The 20,627-nt window shown below is 35.8% G+C and overlaps 2 protein-coding genes and 1 long non-coding RNA gene across 3 annotated transcripts; 1 reads left to right on the forward strand and 2 right to left on the reverse strand.

Annotated features, from left to right (window-relative positions):
• Positions 1–1,011: 1,011 nt before the first annotated feature.
• On the forward strand, positions 1,012–5,848 carry LOC128013595 (poly [ADP-ribose] polymerase tankyrase-1-like). Its single transcript, XM_052596708.1, has 9 exons — positions 1,012–1,265; positions 1,938–2,017; positions 2,094–2,214; positions 2,299–2,396; positions 2,468–2,542; positions 2,725–2,830; positions 3,590–3,776; positions 3,869–4,025; positions 5,438–5,848. The coding sequence occupies exons 1-9, from the start codon at positions 1,052–1,054 to the stop codon at positions 5,522–5,524; spliced, it is 1,125 nt and encodes a 374-aa protein (XP_052452668.1). The 5' UTR covers positions 1,012–1,051; the 3' UTR covers positions 5,525–5,848.
• Positions 5,849–14,329: 8,481 nt separating this feature from the next.
• Positions 14,330–15,883, reverse strand: LOC128013615 (uncharacterized). Its single transcript, XR_008183346.1, has 4 exons — positions 15,749–15,883; positions 15,479–15,533; positions 14,785–14,883; positions 14,330–14,702 (listed from the first exon to the last, which is right to left on the reverse strand). It is a non-coding gene; the product is annotated as an uncharacterized LOC128013615 (long non-coding RNA).
• Positions 15,884–18,341: 2,458 nt separating this feature from the next.
• On the reverse strand, positions 18,342–20,627 carry LOC128013107 (potassium voltage-gated channel subfamily V member 2-like; the record flags this gene model as incomplete). The annotated part of the gene is made up of 2 exons (XM_052595819.1): positions 18,342–18,847; positions 19,923–20,627. Coding segments are annotated over 2 exons (975 nt in total), but the record flags the coding sequence as incomplete, so codon positions are not given.

Here is a 20,627-nt window from a genome sequence, read left to right on the forward strand (position 1 = left end):
AATGAAATAATAGTAAATATACATAATTTTGTTTTGTTTTTTAAGTTTGAGGCAAAATATATAAAAAATAAAGTTTGTGTATGTTTTTTTTCTTAAGTCTTAAGTCTCTGGGGTATAAAAATAATAGATTTTTCTTTTATGCCCAAAATTATTAGGATATTAAGTAAAAATTATGTTCCATGAAGATATTTTGTAAATTTCCTACTGTAAATATATAAAAACCTAATTTTTGATTAGTAATATGCATTGCTGAGAACTTCATTTAGGTAACTTTAAAGGCGATTTTCTTCTCGATTGCGAATTTTTTTTTTTTGCACTGGGATTATTACAGTATAAAATAATATTTACATAAAACTCATATAAATGTTAGTCATCAGTCTATATCTACCAATAATATGTCTTAGTAAAATCAAAGTGTGACTAAAGCTCTGTAGTTTTTTTTTTTTTTTGGGGGGGGGGGGGGGGGGGTGCAAAACATAATGATTATTGAGAGATGGATAAATATATATTCCTTATATCCTTAAAAGCCTGATATGATTTTCTATAAAAAAGTATAATCAACATATATAATTATTTAATAAAATATTAATATTAAATTACTTTATAAAAATGAACATTTCATAACAAAAAGAAACAAATCACAACCTGAAGTTTTTACAGTTATACAACTATAAGGGCTTTTTACTTGCTAAAAAACCATAAACTATAATATTATATAGAACAGGTTTTTCATGTTGATATTTTAGAGGAGTTAGAAATTCTGATACAGTAGGCTAAAATAAGAGATTGATCTCCAAAGATAAAAATCATAGCATTGCAGTGAAAATGTCTGAAGTATGAAAATGAATTATTTCGCAGTACTTTTAACTTCTGCATAAGATGTGCATTTAAAAATATTGTGATTTACTTATATCCATTGAGCTTTGGAATTATGGGAACTTCGGCTGTGATAATATTGGTTAAATTGGTTCTGTGTTGATTGTAGTATGAAGTGTATTGTCCTTCATCTGTGATCTGTGTTTAACAGGCTGATGACATCCGTGCGCTGCTGATGGACGCCATGCCCCCTGATGCTCTGCCCAGCTGTTTCAAACCGCAGGCCACCGTGCTCAGCGCCGCTCTCATATCACCCGCCTCCACACCCTCCTGCCTCTCCGCTGCCTCCAGCATCGATAACCTGGCCGGGCCCCTCTGCGACGGGGCCAGTGGAGGGGCGATAGGACCCGCTGATGGGGCCTCCGGAACAGAGCGCAAGGAAGGAGATGGTGAGAAACAATAGAACAATCTCAGAGTGATTTATTTAGGAATCGGACTACATTGATCACCTTGTGTGGCTTTGATTCTCTTTAAAGAACCAGCTCATAAGAATCATTTGTTCATGAAACAGAATACACTCATTGTGATGTATGGTCTTGATTCACACAGCATTCACATACGAGTCATTTTTTGTCAATCAGGCTATAGTGATTCAGTGAATGATTTTGATTCATTATGAAGAACATTATGAGTGATTTGTTCAGGAATCAGGCTACATTGATCGATTCACTAAAGAAAACAGTCTCGTATGAGACATTTGCACTGATCACGCTGTATGATTTTGATTCCTTAAGAAGAGCTGCTTCATAAGAGTCAGTTATTCGGGAATCAGACTGCACTGATTGAACTGTATATCTTTGAAATAAGTACAGAGTGACCTCAAAAGACTAATTTCTTCTGGTTAAGACTACACTGATTGAAGAACTGCCTCATTAGTGTCATCCATTCGTGAATCAGACTACACTGATCGTGCTATATGAATATGATTCGATTAGGAGTCATTTGTTTGGGAATCAGACTACACCGACTACATTTTTTTTCCATGTGATGTTCTTTTCAGTTGTCCTCTTGTCCAGCATATTCTTAATTTGTTAAGATTGTTTATTCTTTTTGCTTTATAGCAGTCCTGGATATGAACATTTCACAATTCATGAAGAGTCTGGGGCTCGAACATTTGAGGGACATCTTCGAGAGAGAACAGGTGAGGAAGAACTTCAGAATTTCTTCTGGCACGGTGTTTTGAGTGTTCCTCATGTTTTTAACGCCGTGTCCATTAGATCACTCTGGATGTGTTGGCCGATATGGGTCACGAGGAGCTCAAGGAGATCGGCATCAATGCTTACGGACACCGTCACAAACTCATCAAAGGCATCGAGAGGCTGCTGGGAGGACAGCAGGGTGAATGTCTCTCAGAAAACTGCTCCTAAATGCTACTCCTGTGTATTTTCGTTAGATTTGAATCCTGTTTTGTGTATGGCACAGGTGCTAACCCATACCTGGCGTTCCACTGCACCAATCAGGGCACAGTTTTGATCGACCTGGCCGTGGATGATAAAGAGTTTCAGTCTGTTGAGGAAGAGGTAAAAAACATGAACACTTGGAGCTCTCCCATCTGCTTCGGCTGTGTGATAACTTTGTTTTTTGGTCACAGATGCAAAGCACAATTCGAGAGCACAGGGACGGAGGAAACGCAGGTGGCGTTTTCAATCGATACAATATTCTCAAGGTAAAACACGGCGAATGCATTCAACATTAGTGACATTTAACTCTTCTAAAATAGGTATTGATGTCCAAAAAAGGTTTACTTAAAACATACTGGATGATCATATGCAGTATGGTAGATAGATGTGATAGCATCGTATTTGTCTGTTCTAATCTAAACTAAATCGAACTGAAATGGTCATGCAGATCCAGAAGGTGGTGAATAAGAAACTGAGAGAGCGATACGCACACAGGCAGAAAGAGATCGGAGATGAGAATCACAGCCACCAAAATGAACGGATGCTGTTTCACGGTAAGTGCTGAATTGGCACTAATTCTAACGCTTCTCTTAAAAACTCTCGACAGATTAAAGGGAAAATGTATACTTTTATTTGAGAGGGATGCATTAAATTGGTCAAAAATAGCAGTTAAGACATTTATAAAGTTACAAAGCATTTCTATTTCAAATAAATGGCATTTTGAACTTCATATTCATCAAAGAATCCTGAAAATTAACAAAATGTTAACGGTTTCTACAAAACTGTTTTCAACATTGATAATAACAAATGTTGCTTAAACATCAAATCAGTATATTAGAATTATTTCTGAAGGATCATGTGACACTGAAGACTGGAGTAATGATGCTGAGAATTCAGCTTGGATCACAGGAATAAATTATAATTTTTATATATATATATATATTTTATTATGTATATGTTTGCATGTACAATTGTTATTTTAAGTTCTAATAATTTCACAATATTTGTTTTTAATTATATTTTTAATGCAGTCTTAAACAAACAGGATACAGGAATGTTTCTAAATTATTTAGCATTAGTAAGTTGTTAGTTTTAGTTTCCATCCCACAAACCACAAACTATGGAAGCCCGTTTCTGCCACTAAATAAAAAATAAAACAAGGTAATTGCAACTTTTAATCTCAGAATTGTGAGTTCACATCTCGCAATTCTGACTTTATAATTCAAAATTGGAGTTTTTGTTTTTAGTTTTTGATGAATGTAACTGTTTTCAATATCATAATCCTGAACCTTTTTTGCCATTGTTATTTTCAGGATCTCCATTCATAAATGCCATCATCCATAAAGGATTTGATGAGCGTCATGCCTATATCGGTGGCATGTTTGGAGCTGGCATATATTTTGCAGAGAACTCCTCTAAGAGTAACCAGTATGTCTATGGCATCGGAGGCGGCACAGGCTGCCCCACTCATAAAGACCGGTCCTGTTACGTGTGCCACAGGTACATCAACACACCTGATGCAATAAGAAATGCAACACAAACAGTGCATTATAGATGGGGTTCATATTCTCCTCTGTGTTGATTTCCCAAAGGCAAATGTTGTTCTGCCGTGTGACGTTGGGAAAGTCCTTCCTGCAGTTCAGCGCCATGAAAATGGCCCACGCTCCCCCTGGACATCATTCTGTGATCGGCCGTCCCAGTGTCAACGGCCTGGCCTACGCCGAGTACGTGATCTACCGCGGAGAACAGGTACAGCTGTAGAAGAATAATTGCTTCTTAAAATGAATCCTGTTTTAAAGCATCACTGCTACAGCTATAGTCAGGTCTGCATTTATTTCATGTAGTGCTTTATACCATACTGATTGTTTCAGAGCAGCTTCACAGTAATAAACAGGAAAATAAAAGAATGAGTGATGCAAATTCATGAAATAGCTCTTAAATAGTTTTTTTTTTTTTTCGGTTTTCATTTTAAATGGTTAAATGAAATGCTAGTAATCAAAAAGCATGTATAATACATTTGAAATACATGAATTTAACTAGTTTATTGTATTTTTTTTTATTTTTATATAAATTATATAAATTATAATTTTTAGGGCACTGTGACCCTATTCTCAGATTACATATTTTCTATTATAATTTTTTCATGGATTCTAACCCTAACCCTAACCCTAATGGTTAAATTCATCAAAAAGCATGTCTAATTAATAGAAATCAAAAGGCTTATACAATTTAACAACAATTTATTAAAAATAAACTTAACAAAGATGTCATTCTTAGGACTCTGTGGGATTATTTTTTTCCCAGATTCTTTATATTTCTAAAAAACAATTATCCAAATTTAACTTAAATGTACCACTTTAACAACTTCAGTGACAGTCAACGTTATATACCGTATTTTCCGGACTATAAGTCACACTTTTTTTCATAGTTTGGCTGGTCCTGCGACTCATAGTCAGGTGCGACTTATTTATCAAAATTAATTTGACATGAACCTAGAGAAATTAACTAAAAATGAATCAAGAGAAAACATTACCGTCTACAGGCATGAGAGGGCGCTCTATGCTGCTCAGTTCTCCTGTAGTCTACACTGAAGTCATAGAGCGCCCTCTCGTGGTTGTAGACGGTAATGTTTTCTCTTGGTTCTAAATGAATGCGACTTATAGTACAGTGCGACTTATGTTTTTTTCCTCATGACGTATTTTTGGACAGGTGCGACTTATAGTCCGAAAAATAGTACATTATTTATTTATTTTTTGACTGGATCTTTGTTTTTTAGAATTGCAGAAATCATAAGGACCTAAGCTCAAATCAGTTCAGTGTTGATTCAGTTTCATTAACTATGTAAAGTTCTTGAATTATGAAACGAGTTAAATTCAGATGTAAGCAGCTCTATAAAGATAACGGTCTCATTATTCAATTCATGCCAGTTCAATGTTAAATAAGTTCAGTTCATTAACAGTATTGATGTTACAAAATTTGGCAGTTATGAACCAATCTGATTCGGCTATAAAGAAGAAGCTCTACAGAAGACAGAAGTGTCGTTATTCAGCTCAGTTCAGTTTGACTTTTGTTTCGTTCTTCTCTGATCGTGTTTGTGCCCTTATGAAAGCGTGCAGGCTGTGATGAATAAGTGTGACTCTGGTGTTGTTGTTGTTTTCCAGGCCTTCCCAGAGTATCTCATCACTTATCAGATATTGAAGCCGGACAGCACGCCTCAGTCCTCCACAGGAGCAGAGCAGAAATCATAGTCAGACACTGCGTTTCTACACTCGCTCACTCACTCGCTCACCCACTCACTCACTCATTGTTTCTCACTATAGTTGCACAATGGAAATGTGAACGTTCCCATGTACCCAGATTTTGGAATTCTTCTGTATGAATTATGAATTTGCACTTTTAAAAAACAAGTTACTTAAGTTATTTGAAAATAGTTGCAATTGTGAAGTCAAATGTACAGGTAGTATAAAGAAAACATGTAAAACTGACTGCTATTTGAGTTGTATTTTAATGGAACTTTTTTTTTTTTTTTTGAGTCTGTTAATTTCTTTTAAATAAATATCATCAGAACAGGACTCATTCATTTTTTGATTGTTTATTCAAATAGAATGTTATAGCCTTTATTATATGTAGTTTGCATTTTAAGGGTGAATTGCAAAGGGGATTCAAAATAATAGTAGAAGCATACAGTATTGTTCAAAATAATAGCAGTACAATGTGACTAACCAGAATAATCAAGGTTTTTCGTATATTTTTTTATTGCTACGTGGCAAACAAGTTACCAGTAGGTTCAGTAGATTCTCAGAAAACAAATGAGACCCAGCATTCATGATATGCACGCTCTTAAGGCTGTGCAATTGGGCAATTAGTTGAATTAGTTGAAAGGGGTGTGTTCAAAAAAATAGCAGTGTGGCATTCAATCACTGAGGTCATCAATTTTGTGAAGAAACAGGTGTGAATCAGGTGGCCCCTATTTAAGGATGAAGCCAACACTTGTTGAACATGCATTTGAAAGCTGAGGAAAATGGGTCGTTCAAGACATTGTTCAGAAGAACAGCGTACTTTGATTAAAAAGTTGATTAGAGAGGGGAAAACCTATAAAGAGGTGCAAAAAATGATAGGCTGTTCAGCTAAAATGATCTCCAATGCCTTAAAATGGAGAGCAAAACCAGAGAGACGTGGAAGAAAACGGAAGACAACCATCAAAATGGATAGAAGAATAACCAGAATGGCAAAGGCTCAGCCAATGATCACCTCCAGGATGATCAAAGACAGTCTGGAGTTACCTGTAAGTACTGTGACAGTTAGAAGACGTCTGTGTGAAGCTAATCTATTTTCAAGAATCCCCCGCAAAGTCCCTCTGTTAAAAAAAAGGCATGTGCAGAAGAGGTTACAATTTGCCAAAGAACACATCAACTGGCCTAAAGAGAAATGGAGGAACATTTTGTGGACTGGTGAGAGTAAAATTGTTCTTTTTGGGTCCAAGGGCCACAGGCAGTTTGTGAGACGACCCCCAAACTCTGAATTCAAGCCACAGTACACAGTGAAGACAGTGAAGCATGGAGGTGCAAGCATCATGATATGGGCATGTTTCTCCTACTATGGTGTTGGGCCTATTTATCGCATACCAGGGATCATGGATCAGTTTGCATATGTTAAAATACTTGAAGAGGTCATGTTGCCCTATGCTGAAGAGGACATGCCCTTGAAATGGTTGTTTCAACAAGACAATGACCCAAAACACACTAGTAAACGGGCAAAGTCTTGGTTCCAAACCAACAAAATTAATGTTATGGAGTGGCCAGCCCAATCTCCAGACCTTAATCCAATTGAGAACTTGTGGGGTGATATCAAAAATGCTGTTTCTGAAGCAAAACCAAGAAATGTGAATGAATTGTGGAATGTTGTTAAAGAATCATGGAGTGGAATAACAGCTGAGAGGTGCCACAAGTTGGTTGACTCCATGCCACACAGATGTCAAGCAGTTTTAAAAAACTGTGGTCATACAACTAAATATTAGTTTAGTGATTCACAGGATTGCTAAATCCCAGAAAAAAAAAATGTTTGTACAAAATAGTTTTGAGTTTGTACAGTCAAAGGTAGACACTGCTATTTTTTTGAACACACCCCTTTCAACTAATTGCCCAATTGCACAGCCTTAAGAGCGTGCATATCATGAATGCTGGGTCTTGTTTGTTTTCTGACAATCTACTGAACCTACTGGTAACTTGTTTGCCACGTAGCAATAAAAAATATACTAAAAACCTTGATTATTCTGGTTAGTCACATTGTACTGCTATTATTTTGAACAATACTGTATAATGCACTACAATTTAAATGTTTTAATGTTTTTCATATTTTTTAAATAAGTTTCTTTTTCACACCCAGGCTACAATTACTCGAACAAAAATACAGTAAAAATATTCAGTCTTTTATATCTTCATCAGTGAATGTTGACAAGCAACTACAAAACCTGAAGCACTTTTGGGGAAGCACTGGATTCTGGTAGGATCCAATTGTAGTGTTGTAAACACAACCCTTACTCCATACCATGGTACAGCTATTGTTTTATTAGATACTTTATGAAACCATTTCAACATTGGAAGTGCATGTAAATACCATGGTATGTGAATTTCATTACCATGGTATTACCTTCTGATATAATCACTGCATCATGGTACTGTTTTAGGGAAAACATAACGTGATGCATGATTACATATTCATATATCGCAGTGTTTACATGATACTCCAAAGTAAAGAAAACCATAGTTTAGTACATGTGTATATATATACCATAAAATTTTACAAAATAGCAGTACTATAATAGATTAGTATTATGGTACATGCTTGAACTACTGTAAAGTATGTTACCTTATTCAAAAAAATTAATAAAAAATAAAAGTGTGGTAATAGTATAATACGTTTTGGGTCACTCCGTGTCAAATCAACCAGATTTCAGAATTTTATAGCAATAAAAAGTAAGTATCGGCTGTATACAAAGTGAGCAACATTTGATTTTATAAGTTATTATTCAACAATCTGAATATGGAACCTCATTGAGGTCCCCATATCTCTGGATCTGAATGATGTAGAGCCTTGAAAATGAAAACTACAAAAGAAAAGTTTATTAAGAACTAGAATCTAAAATCATAGGGTGATATATTTTAATACTTCTTAATTTATAGGCATGCAAACTTTGGGAATATAATACTTATGGCACTCAGACAGTCATGTTCAATGCAGTTATTGTTTTGACCGAAAGAAACAAAGATACATTTCTAATTTAAACACTGTTTGTTCTTCAGACATTCCTCTTTAAAAGAAAAGAAGTATCATATTTATGTAAAGTGTGTGAAAATGTGTACAATTGAGCAATTTATTCCTGGAGCAATATTGAAATTCCAATATCTGGAAGTGAACCAAATGAAGATGACAAAAGGAAAGTTTGTTAAGACCCAGTTTCTAAAAGAGCATAAAGCTATCTTAAATACTGTTACTGTTAGTGCAGTGGTTAAGACAAATGCCTTTGGTGTGAGAGACCCGGGTTCGAATCCACTGTGAGACACCAATGTTTCCCTGAGCAAGACACTTAACCCCTAGTTGCTCCAGAGGCGTGCGACCTCTGACATATATAGCAATAAATGTAAATGTTATGTAAGTAACAGACATGCAAACATTGGATAAAAAACTTGAAAGGTGCTCTTTCCCCATTTTTGAATGATCAGTATTGGTACATGATGCAACAAAGATTGCTAAAGTCAACTGATTTTCCTAACAGACCTACCAATCTCTGAGTAAAAATAACATCATGATGCTGGCACCTTTCTGAAGTCATTTTTAACCCCCTGTAATATGGCTCTAAATCTCAGGTGAAAACCCCCCTCTACAAAAGAGTGGATTATTTAGTAAATGTATCTGTGATATTAAATATTTTGGCTTTCATCACTATGCGTCTTTCTTCAGGAAAAAATATTAGCAAAATCTAAAATTTGAGCCGTGGCCTCTGGTAATGTTTTATTAGTGACATCTGGAAGTGTCAAGTGTCTGTGTGATTGCTTTAGTGAGTAAAAATCACTTGCACTCTTGTCTTTTGTTTTTGCAGCCAAGCAAAGCCACACACTGATGCACTCAGTTACACCATATTACCACAGACACTCTTTCTCTTCTTTTATCTGGTAAATGTGAAATATTAAAATATACTTTGCACATGTTATTCAGATATCAAGATTGATATTTATATGCATATGCATCTCACTCAGTTTTTCTTTGATTGTGGTTAAACATTGCAAGCAGTGCTATTTCCATAAGATATTATTTAATGTGTTACATGTGTGTGTGTGTGTGTGTGTGTGTGTTTTAAAAGAAATTGCTGACAATGGCTGCATTTATATGATCAAAAATACAGTAATATTGTGGAATATTATTATAATTTAAAATAAGTTTCTATTTGAATATATTTTAAAATGTAATTTATTCCTGTGATGCAAAGCTGAATTTCAGCATCATTACTCCAGTCTTGTCACATGATACTTCAAAAATCATTCCAATTTGCAGATGTGAATATGAATATTAATATGCATTTACATATATCAATGTAAAAAATTGTTGTGTGACCTTTCAGTGCTATTTAAGATTATGATTTTGCAAAAGATTACATATACGATTATTTTTTCTTAGTTCATTTCCTTTTTTGAACATTTTGTTTAATAATCTGGATCTTTACCTCAAAGCTGCAGAAGTTCTGACTGTATTTGTTCATGTGTGTGCAGGGAAATACAGCCTCGGCTTTGTCGGAATGAGCCGAACCACCACGTCTTTGACAACATCACTTTGTCAATGGTACAGTCTAAAAATAATCTGTTGTTATCTGAGCCATAGTCCTGTCAATCTTTCTCAATTTGAATTGATTTTATTAGTGGTCTCAAACCATCCAGCACCACCAACAGCTCAACGTTGATCTTACAGTCAGATTCTGTTTATAACTTTTTTCCATATCGACTAAAAGCAACAATTATTATTATTTTTTTTTTTTTTTTATGCATCCTGCGACAAGTGCTGCATTTTTTTAAATGCCATCTCAAGTTAATAATAGTCAAAGTTGTCCAACTTTTGAAAAGTGTCTTGAGACCCCATGGGACCCTGACATGCGAGCACCACAAACTCAAGCCCTGTCATTGCAGCTTTTTTATGTTCATATTATGTTAAATAGAACTCAAAAATTTTGTTGTACCATGCTGAGGGATGAAATAGACACATGTAATTAATTTGTACTTAACTGAACTAGGGTCCATGCTTATGTCTGTATGTTGGGCAAACATGTATATATGAAGTTTTGTGGAAGTGTTAAATGTGAAGTTTGCATTTATTTGATCAAAAATACAGTTAATCCACTCTGAAATTATTTTTACAATATATATATATATATTTTCTATTTGTATATAGTGTACTGTAAAATGTATTTGATTCTTGTGATCAAAAAGCTGAATTTTCAGCATCATTACTCCAGTCTTCAGTGTCACATGATCCTTCAGAAATCATTCTGATATACTGATTTGCTGTATTTTTATTTTAATTTTTGTGTTGAAAAGTTGTGCAGCTTAATATCCTTTTGGAAAACATAAAAAAAAATTTTTTTTGAATAGAAAGTTCAAAACAACAGCATGTATTTGAAATTGAAACCTTTTGTAAAATTCTATTACTGTCTAGTATAAGATTCTAGAACGTATCTTAAATGTTAACTGTTTTGCATCCTTGCAGACTAAAAACTAACTGACTGGTATAGTAGCTAGTTTTTAATTCTGATTTGCATATTTATAAGATCAATAACACTGATTGGATGGAGACAACCACACAAGCTGTTTTAATAACTGCATGTCCATCTGTGAAAACGTTGCCATTTGTATAGTAGTGCTTGTGTTGCTGGCAGATGCCATGTTTTTGTGTTGTCTTCCTGCACATGGTGTTCTCAAACACACTTTTGTGGTGCAGACAAAACAGGAAAGTGTCTGACAGTTTTAATTCAATGTTACCACATGGAAGAATTAGTTGTGCTGCGGGCAAGCCACCAGCCTCAATGTTGTGAATGTGTATTTGTCTGTCTCCACACTCGTCCAGGGGTTTATGAACTATTATGAGGCCCGCTCTGAGGGCCTTCGTGCAGCGAGTCCACTCTTGAGTCTTGGGGGTCCGGAAGACTCCTTTTATTTCTCAAGAGTGCATCAGGGTTATAGTGATAATAAAATGCAAATACACTCACCTAAAGGATTATTAGGTACACCTGTTCAATTTCTCATTAATGCAATTATCTAATCAACCAATCACATGGCAGTTGCTTCAATGCATTTAGGGACGTGGTCCTGGTCAAGACAATCTTCTGAACTCCAAACTGAATGTCAGAATGGGAAAGAAAGGTGATTTAAGCAATTTTGAGCGTGGCATGGTTGTTGGTGCCAGACGGGCCGGTCTGAGTATTTCACAATCTGCTCAGTTACTGGGATTTTCACGCACAACCATTTCTAGGGTTTACAAAGAATAGTGTGAAAAGGCAAAAACATCCAGTGTGTGTCAGTCCTGTGGGAGAAAATGCCTTGTTGATGCTAGAGGTCAGAGGAGAATGGGCCGACTGATTCAAGCTGATAGAAGAGCAACTTTGACTGAAATAACCACTCGTTACAGCCGAGGTATGCAGCAAAGCATTTGTGAAGCCACAACACGCACAACCTTGAGGCGGATGGGCTACAACAGCAGAAGACCCCACCGGGTACCACTCATCTCCACTACAAATACGAAAAGGAGACTACAATTTGCACGAGCTCACCAAAATTGGAAAGTTGAAGACTGGAAAAATGTTGCCTGGTCTGGATTTCTGTTGAGACGTAAACCGAATGAGAAGATGGATCCATCATGCCTTGTTACCTCTGTGCAGGCTGCTGGTGGTGTTGTAATGGTGTGGGGGATGTTTTCTTGGCAGACTTTAGGCCCCTTAGTGCAAATTGGGCATTGTTTAAATGCCACGGCCTACCTGAGCATTGTTTCTGACCATGTCCATCCCTTTATGAACACCATGTACCCATCCTCTGATGGTTACTTCCAGAAGGATAATGCACCATGTCACAAAATTTGAATCATTTCAGATTGGTTTCTTTAACATGACGATGAGTTCACTGAACTAAAATGGCCCCAACAGTCACCAGATCTCAACCCAATAGAGCATCTTTGGGATGTGCTGGAACGGAGCTTTGTGCCCTGGATGTGCATCCCACAAATCTCCATCAACTGCAAGATGCGATCCTATCAATATGGGCCAACATTTCTAAAGAAGAACATTTCTTTAAGATTATGATTTTGCAAAAGATTACATATACGATTATTTTTTCTTAGTTCATTTCCTTTTTTGAACATTTTGTTTAATAATCTGGATCTTTACCTCAAAGCTGCAGAAGTTCTGACTGCATTTGTTCATGTGTGTGCAGGGAAATACAGCCTTGGCTTTGTCGGAATGAGCCAAACCACCACAACTTTATTTTTTTATTTTTTTATTTTTTTTTTTTTGATGCATCCTGCCACGAGTGATGCATTTCTTAAGATGCCATCTCAAGTTAATAATAGTCAAAGTTGTCCAACTTTTGAAAAGTGTCTTGAGACCACATGGGACCCTGACATGCGAGCACCACAAACTCAAGCCCTGTAATTGCAGCTTTTTTATGTTCATATTATGTTAAATAGAACTCAACAATTTTGTTGTACCATGCTGAGGGATGAAATAGACACATGTAATTAATTTGTACTTAACTGAAAGAAGAACTGAAAGAATTCTTTCAGCACCTTGTTGAATCAATGCAACGTAGAATTAAGGCAGTTCTGAAGGTGAAAGGGGGTTAAACACAGTATTAGTATGGTGTTCCTTATAATCCTTTAGGTGAGTGTGTATCACATTTAATTGAGTCCTGACCTAGATTGAATAAAAATAAAAAATAGAAAGGTATTTGCACCTTCTTCCCTAAATTGCTAATTTATATTTTAGGACTTTCTCAAAATTCTGAACTTTTTCTCAGAATTCTGAATTTATATCTTGCAATTGAGTTTATATTTTGTATTTCTAACATTTCTCAGAATTCAGAGTTTATATCAAACAAATTCTGAATTTATATTTAGTAATTCTGTATTTTGATTTCATAATTCTAACTCGCACCCCCCTTGCAACGGCCCTGGGTGTCTATGTTAATAAGATCATGAGTTGTTGTATTTGTTCAACATAGATTGAATGAGTATCTACAAAACAACTAGAAAAATATATTTTTTCATATTATGACATCTTTAATGTGTATGCTATAGGATCCAGATTGATGGGCCTCTTCCGGTCCCATCCGATGGCTCTCTGACACTGAAGGCAACCCTTTCTGTCCCCTCAGTGCTGCTTGTACATGTTTGTGCTCAGTCTAAGGAAGGGCCCAACCAGGTTAGTGCTAATATGACATAGCATTAACATTACAGCCATCTCATTTTAGATGCATGTTGCACCAAAAGGTTACATTACCAATCAGAGGTTTGGATATACGTGACTGACTATTTGTTTCTTGGGATCTAGAATTACAAGGGAATAGTTCGCCCAAAAAAGACAATTTGCTGAAATCGTACTCATCCTCAGGTCATCTGGGATGTAGAGGAGTTTGTTTCTTTATCTGAATGTATTTGGGGAAATGTAGCATTACATCCCTTGCTCACCAATGGATCCTCTGCAGTGAATGGGTGCATTGGTTTGGCCAACATGCAAATTGTCTGAACACAGTTAATTTTGGACTGTTTATCTGATGCTGCAATAATTTACACAACTATTTTAAGTCTACACAGCCTCTGTTTGCAATATTTGTATTCATCATGCACACAGGACAATCCACAGGTATATCTGAGATAAAAAAAAAAAAAAAAAAAAAAGATGAATGATGAATTTTTGAACAACAACTTTAAATTTTATTTACAGTATTTCCTTGTAAAAATGTAATATTAAATGCTGCCATCAGACTTTGAACTACCTGGACATTCAAAATGACATAAACTGTTAATCCCGATTTCTTTTTATTAATAAATATTGGTGTGGATGTTTACCGAAGTGGAACTATGATTCAGTGTATTTTCAACATTACATTGCAAGCTTTACATCTTCTGCATCGCATTATAATCAGAGATTCTTCAATGAAAGAAGAAACAGAGTCAGATCGGAGGAAATTTATACACATTTTCATGTATTCAGTAATTATTTAACACAATGAGGCATTAATCGGACATGATCTATTTGAAAACAGTGAAAGGTGTGAAAAGGGCACTGTAAAACCAAAGTGGCAGAACACAAGCATTACTCTACGATCTTTACAACAGAAATTATACAGATGTCGTTTAGAGCAGCTCACTTCAAGATTGTGTCTTCATTAGCTGTTGGATAAAAATATTTAGAGTCAGTACTCATCAATTTGCAGAAGAGTCACACTATTTAAATGTCAAGAGAAAACCTCACCTTCTGCTAGCTGCTTAGCAATGCGTTCCTTCTCCTCTCGTACCTTCTTCTCTTCCTCTTCTATTCTCCTCTCCTCCTCCGCAATTGGTTTCAGATTATCTGGAGCATAAAGAAAAAAACTTTTAACTAAAATGCAAGGTCTTTGAGTATAGATTGTTTTTTGGAGACTTTTGAACAACAGATATAGCAGCATTTTTAGTTAGAACCTTGTTTCCACCATGGAATTTAAAAAAAAAAAAAAAAAAAATTGTAATTACAGATTACTTTTTTCGTTGGAATTCTGAGGTTACATCTGGAAACTGTTATTTTTTCCAGACATGGAATAAATGAAAATAATAAAAAATACATTCTTGCAATTCTGAGGTTAAAAAAAAGTTGCACCATTTGTTTTGTTTTTTACTTTTTGTTCCATAGTGGAAACAATCTTCCTTATTTTAACCAACTATTTTCTTTCAATTAATTTCTCTAAAAATTAAATACACTATTATTATATGTAGTGCATTACTACAGAAACATGCACTTTATAGTTGTGTTAATGAACCTTTAAACAAATCAATGTGACCTCCATAAGCCACCTGCAAAAAAAAGTGTGTGTTTGTGTAAAATATTGTCTGTTAGAACATTTTTTTAACACGTCCACAGAATGTCTTTTGAACACCAGTCACAATATTTCAGATGAACTTTCTGTTTTTACCATATCTGCGCTTTCCGTAGAGAATACCAACGAGCAATGCAGACCATCTGGCTGTCTGAAAGACAAAATAAATCGAATTAATATCCATAATTCTGTCTTATTAACAAGAAATCTAAGAAATATCTTGACTTTCAGCATGCAGGCCATGTCAACACATCACAGTCCGCTCTGACCTCGGAGAGAAGCACGACAGAAATGAGGGAAAGAGACGCCTTTCTCCGTTTAATCTCAGTCATAAACATCCTGAATAATGGATTTATGAATACAAACCTTAATCAGCGGTGAGACTTGCACTGGAGGAGACATTTCCTTGCGTTTAGGACCGCGCTCGGTCTGCAGAGGTCAGAGAAGCGTAAGCACCACGAGAAGAAGAAGTGACGCTTATCAGCGCTCAGTGACGTCACAGTGGCGCCCCTACAGGCCTGGGGACGTATTACAGGAAGTTTCTTTTAGGTCTAAACCACTGATCTAGGATGTACCTCCCAGGTCCCAACTAAGGTTTCTTCCTCGTTTATGATACAAAACATCTTGGGAGTTTATTGTCAATATTTTGAACTATATATTCGCAAAAGAATCTCAGTAATGCAAAAGAAAATAATGTTTTGGGAAAGAAAATGAAAGGATTGAGAAAATATAAATGTGCTTTTTGCAAACAAAAATAAATAATTGCAAAATATAAATGAAAGCAAAATAGGGGTCCCTAAAGGGACCTTTCCAAAAAAAAAAAAAAAAAAAAAACAGTACACAAAAATACACCTGCACACGAGAAACTATCGCATGCTCACAAGAAACTTTCACTTAAGCATGAAAAAGGTTTTGCATCCACACGCAGTTTCAATTTCTGGTGTAAGTATTTTATATTAGCATTAGTATTCTACTGACAAATTTGAAGAGCGCACTGTTGAATATGATTTCTTTTGCTCTGGCACAAAACCGGCCGCGTCCTCTAAGATATACACTGCTCTCTCCCAGAGAGTGTGCACACACTGCAGTAGAGAACTTATGACGCTCTAGCGGTTAATAAACAGAACTGCTTGTGTCTTGCAGTACACATTAAGAACATTGTAGCCGGAACTACTTCTCTCTGTTTATGTCTATGAAGAATCACAAAGGTACTGGGTTACTCCGCCGCGGTACCCCCGAAGCAATCTAAAATAGTCCGAATATAAACACTTATTATAGGTGCACCCTAGTGATTCAGGACAAGCTAAAAACACGGTTTGGAAAATGGATTCATGGTGTACTCGCTTATTATGTTCATTTTTCTACATTTTGAACACAAACAAAGTTACGGACCGCAGCTCTGATTGGTTGTTTTTTACCGGGAGCGGATGACTTTCTGCAAATGGCAATAGGACCACTTGGAGGAGCTGAGGAGCTTGATTTTTTTCACAGATTATCTGTCTCATATTCTACTGTCAGGACATAATGACAGGTTTAATTATTAAGTAAAAAATATTTTTTTACAAAAGTTCCCTACAGCACTTTTAAAGGGATAGTAATAATTGAGATTGTAGGTAGAGTATCAATGGTCCACTTGAGTGATAGGTGGCAGTAATGCACTTATAAATCTTCGATCCACCATAAAGCAAGAAGAAGAAGATGCCTTACTTGCCTGTTTGAGAATGAGTACAACAGGACGCAATCAGTAGAGTTCCAACGTATCCATTGCTAACATGAATCTCTTCTCTCACTCAAAGTGTGCTTGTGTGTGCACTCAAACTGTGTTCTGTGTGCTGGAAAATAATTCTTTTCACACATGGACTAAACCTTGTAAAAAAGTTATCAACCAATCAGATTTGAACAACTAACCGATGAAAATGGCCCGTGAAATCTAATTGGCTGAGATTTTATCGTGAGCATGTGATAATTTCTTGTGTGTACAAGAAGGTTTCTTGTGCACCATGCAAAAGTTTCTTGTGAGCATGCGAAAGTCTGTATAATTTTGCATAAATAAATTAGTCATAGCTAATAATTTATTTGCAATGCTGCTTTTATTTAGCGCTTCAGTCAAGCGTGAGCTTGCAATACTGTTTTTTCCCTTTCGGTTTCATGTTTCTGCGTGATTTAATAAAAGGAAATGATCCATTCACATGCTTCTGCTCAACAATGGTGCCATGATCAGTTGTGATCTGCTTCTCAGGCCGATGACAAAAATTTAATGTCATATGACAAATGGTCTGTGCAACATCGCTTCAAGTTGAACACACCTATTGCCAGAAAGTGTAATGCACATAAGAGTGAAGCACAAAGGAAAAAAAAAGTATCGCAAACTCACACTTGACTAAAATAAAAGCAGCTTTGCATATAAATTAGTAGCTTTGGCTATGGTAAATATGTTACAAAATCATTACTTTTGTTTCATTTTTTTTTTTGCAATTATTTATTTTTGTTTGCAAAACTTTTTTCTCACAATACTTCATTTCTTTTTCAATTCATTATTTTTGTTTGCAAAAAGCACATTGTTTTCTTTCTGAATACTTTCATTTTCTTTTTCAAAACTTAAATTCTTTTGCAAATATATGTGGCATTAATTTGACTCCATACCTTTGGAACAAGAAGTGTTGTGAAAAATGAACTGAAAATGACTTGTATGGTCTCAAAAACAAATAACAAACAAGGAATCGCTGGGTTTTTGGTTGCTAAATACAGTGTTAATTCAGTATGGACACGTCATGGGAACTCTATAAATTAGATTAATCTTCTATTTTTGTTCAGTCAGGTCAAACTCAAAAGGCCAGGTAAGGTACAGTAGAACGTTAACTGTGAAGATAATGCAGGCTAGCATCAGTGTATTGTGGCTAAATGTGAGATAAAAATTAAGAAAAAACATGATGTCCAAACATTAAAATGTAGGCTACTTTAATGCTGTAGTATAACTTTATTGTCAAAGAATTATACATGTCATGAAAACTAAACAATTGATAAATCACCAGGAACAAGATGTGAGGAATAACAGACTGTAAGTATGTACCACTTGATAATTTAAATCTGTGTTATTTATTACTTGTGTTTTAAAATTTCACTTGGCACTTTTACATAAGAGGCTTTTAAGAAACTGATCTCATTCAGACAAGATTCAATCGATTGCATTAGTCTCTACAAAACATTAGTGTCATTAGTTTCAATGCAGCCACACACTGTGAGTTTCTTCTTGGCTCTCAGGATGAAGTTAACCTTCCCTCTGTTCTTCATGTTGGAAGTATATTCATGAGACTTCAGTTTGGCATAGTAATCAGAGAACTTATTAAAGAGCATGGAGATAGGAAGGCCATTCAAAATGATCCCAAAGGAAATGCAGGCAAAGGCAAATAGCCGCCCCAAAAGGGTCTCTGGATACATGTCACCATATCCTACAGAGATGCTAACCTGGAACGAGAAAATATTGGTAAAGTGATAAAAATTATAATTCTCTCATCATTCACCCAACCTTATGTGAAAGTGCATGGAGACCATAAGTGGTAAAGCAATTCTGAAGATGTATAGTAGCTTTGTGTGGGAAACTTGAAACTTCCCCATTCACTTTCCATGTTATGGAAAAGAGCAATTTGTTTAGAGACGTTGTATCAAACATGTATGGGTCAAAATTTATAATGTTTCTTTTATGCAAAAAAATCATTAGGATATTGACTAAAGATCATGTTCCATGAAGATATTTTGTACATTCCCTACCGTAAATATATAAAAACTTAATTTTTGATTAGTAATATGCATTGCTAATAACTTAATTTGGACAAATTTAAAGGCGATTTTCTTTGCACCCTCAGACTCCAGATATTCAAATAGTTGTATCTCGACCAAATATTCAGATCAAACCATACATCAATGGAAAGCTTATTTATTCAGCTTTCAGATTGTTTATAAATTTAAATAAATATAAAAAAATGACACTTAAGACTGGTTTTGTGGTCCAGGGTCACATATCTATTCCTAAATATACATATTATTCATACAAATGCTTAAGTAATTTTAGAGCTTAGGGATACTGACCTAATTATGTCAAACGCAATGCTTCATGAGAGGCCAATTCTTTTGGTACAATTTGCTTGGTACGATTCTGATTGCTAGAGATTTATCTACAGAATTATGGGTAATGTAGTTTTCCATGAGGAATTCCACTCTTAAACATGATTATATGTAATATAAAATGAAATTATAAAATTTGTTGGAATAATCTATACTGATCGCTTAAACATTAGCATACACTGTCAATTAAACAACCGTGGAGCTCACAGTAAGTCTTTCAAAACCAATTCCCCTACAGAGAAAATGATTGGTATTTTACTTCCAGAACCCACCACTCTTTAAATATCTCCTTTTCTATTTTCCACAGAAAAAAAAGAAAGTAATTCTGGTTTTAAAAGACATGAGAGTAAGCAATTCAACTAAATTCAACACCAATTATATCATATCTGCATGATAAATAGAAATAAAGTTTACTTACAGATGCCCACCACCAAGAATGTGGAATACTGATGAATTTGGTTTGAGGGACGTCGTGTTCAACAGTATAAACCATGGCGGAGAATGTGAAGATCCCCATGGCGATAAAGAGGAAGAGACATCCCACCTGCTGGTAGCACTGCCTCAACGTGAAGCCAAACGCTCTGAGCCCCGTTGAGTGACGCGCCAGTTTCAGAACACGAAAAATACGCATGAGTCGCATGATTCGTAACACTTGTCCCACCTTGCTCACCTGACCAACAGTCTCCACGTCAGCAGTTTGTTTCCTAGAACCGAAGGTCTCAATGCTTTCAAGAGCAAATTGGAGAAACTGCGGCAGGATGGCCATGAGGTCAACCGTGTTCAGAATGCTCTTAACAAAGCAACCGATATCTGGGGTTGAAACTAGACGCAATAGGTACTCGGAGGTGAAGAAGGTTATACACAGAGTCTCTACAAGCTCTCCATATGTCTTTCCGCTAAACTCGTTAGCAGATGCCATGTTCTCCATTTCGTCTACCGTAGTCAAAGTCATGGTAACCAGTGACACCAGCACAAACATACTCGAGGCGACCGCCATTAGTTTAGCTGGTATCGAGGAGAACGGTTTCTCCATGAAGCTCCAAATCGAGCGTCTCATCTTGCCTAGGAACATGTTATCAAACGCGTCCTCGTTTTCTTCGATTTCCACCTCCTCCTCCAGTTC

This window comes from Carassius gibelio, chromosome B24, assembly GCF_023724105.1.
Source record: "Carassius gibelio isolate Cgi1373 ecotype wild population from Czech Republic chromosome B24, carGib1.2-hapl.c, whole genome shotgun sequence".
NCBI lineage: Eukaryota > Metazoa > Chordata > Actinopteri > Cypriniformes > Cyprinidae > Carassius > Carassius gibelio.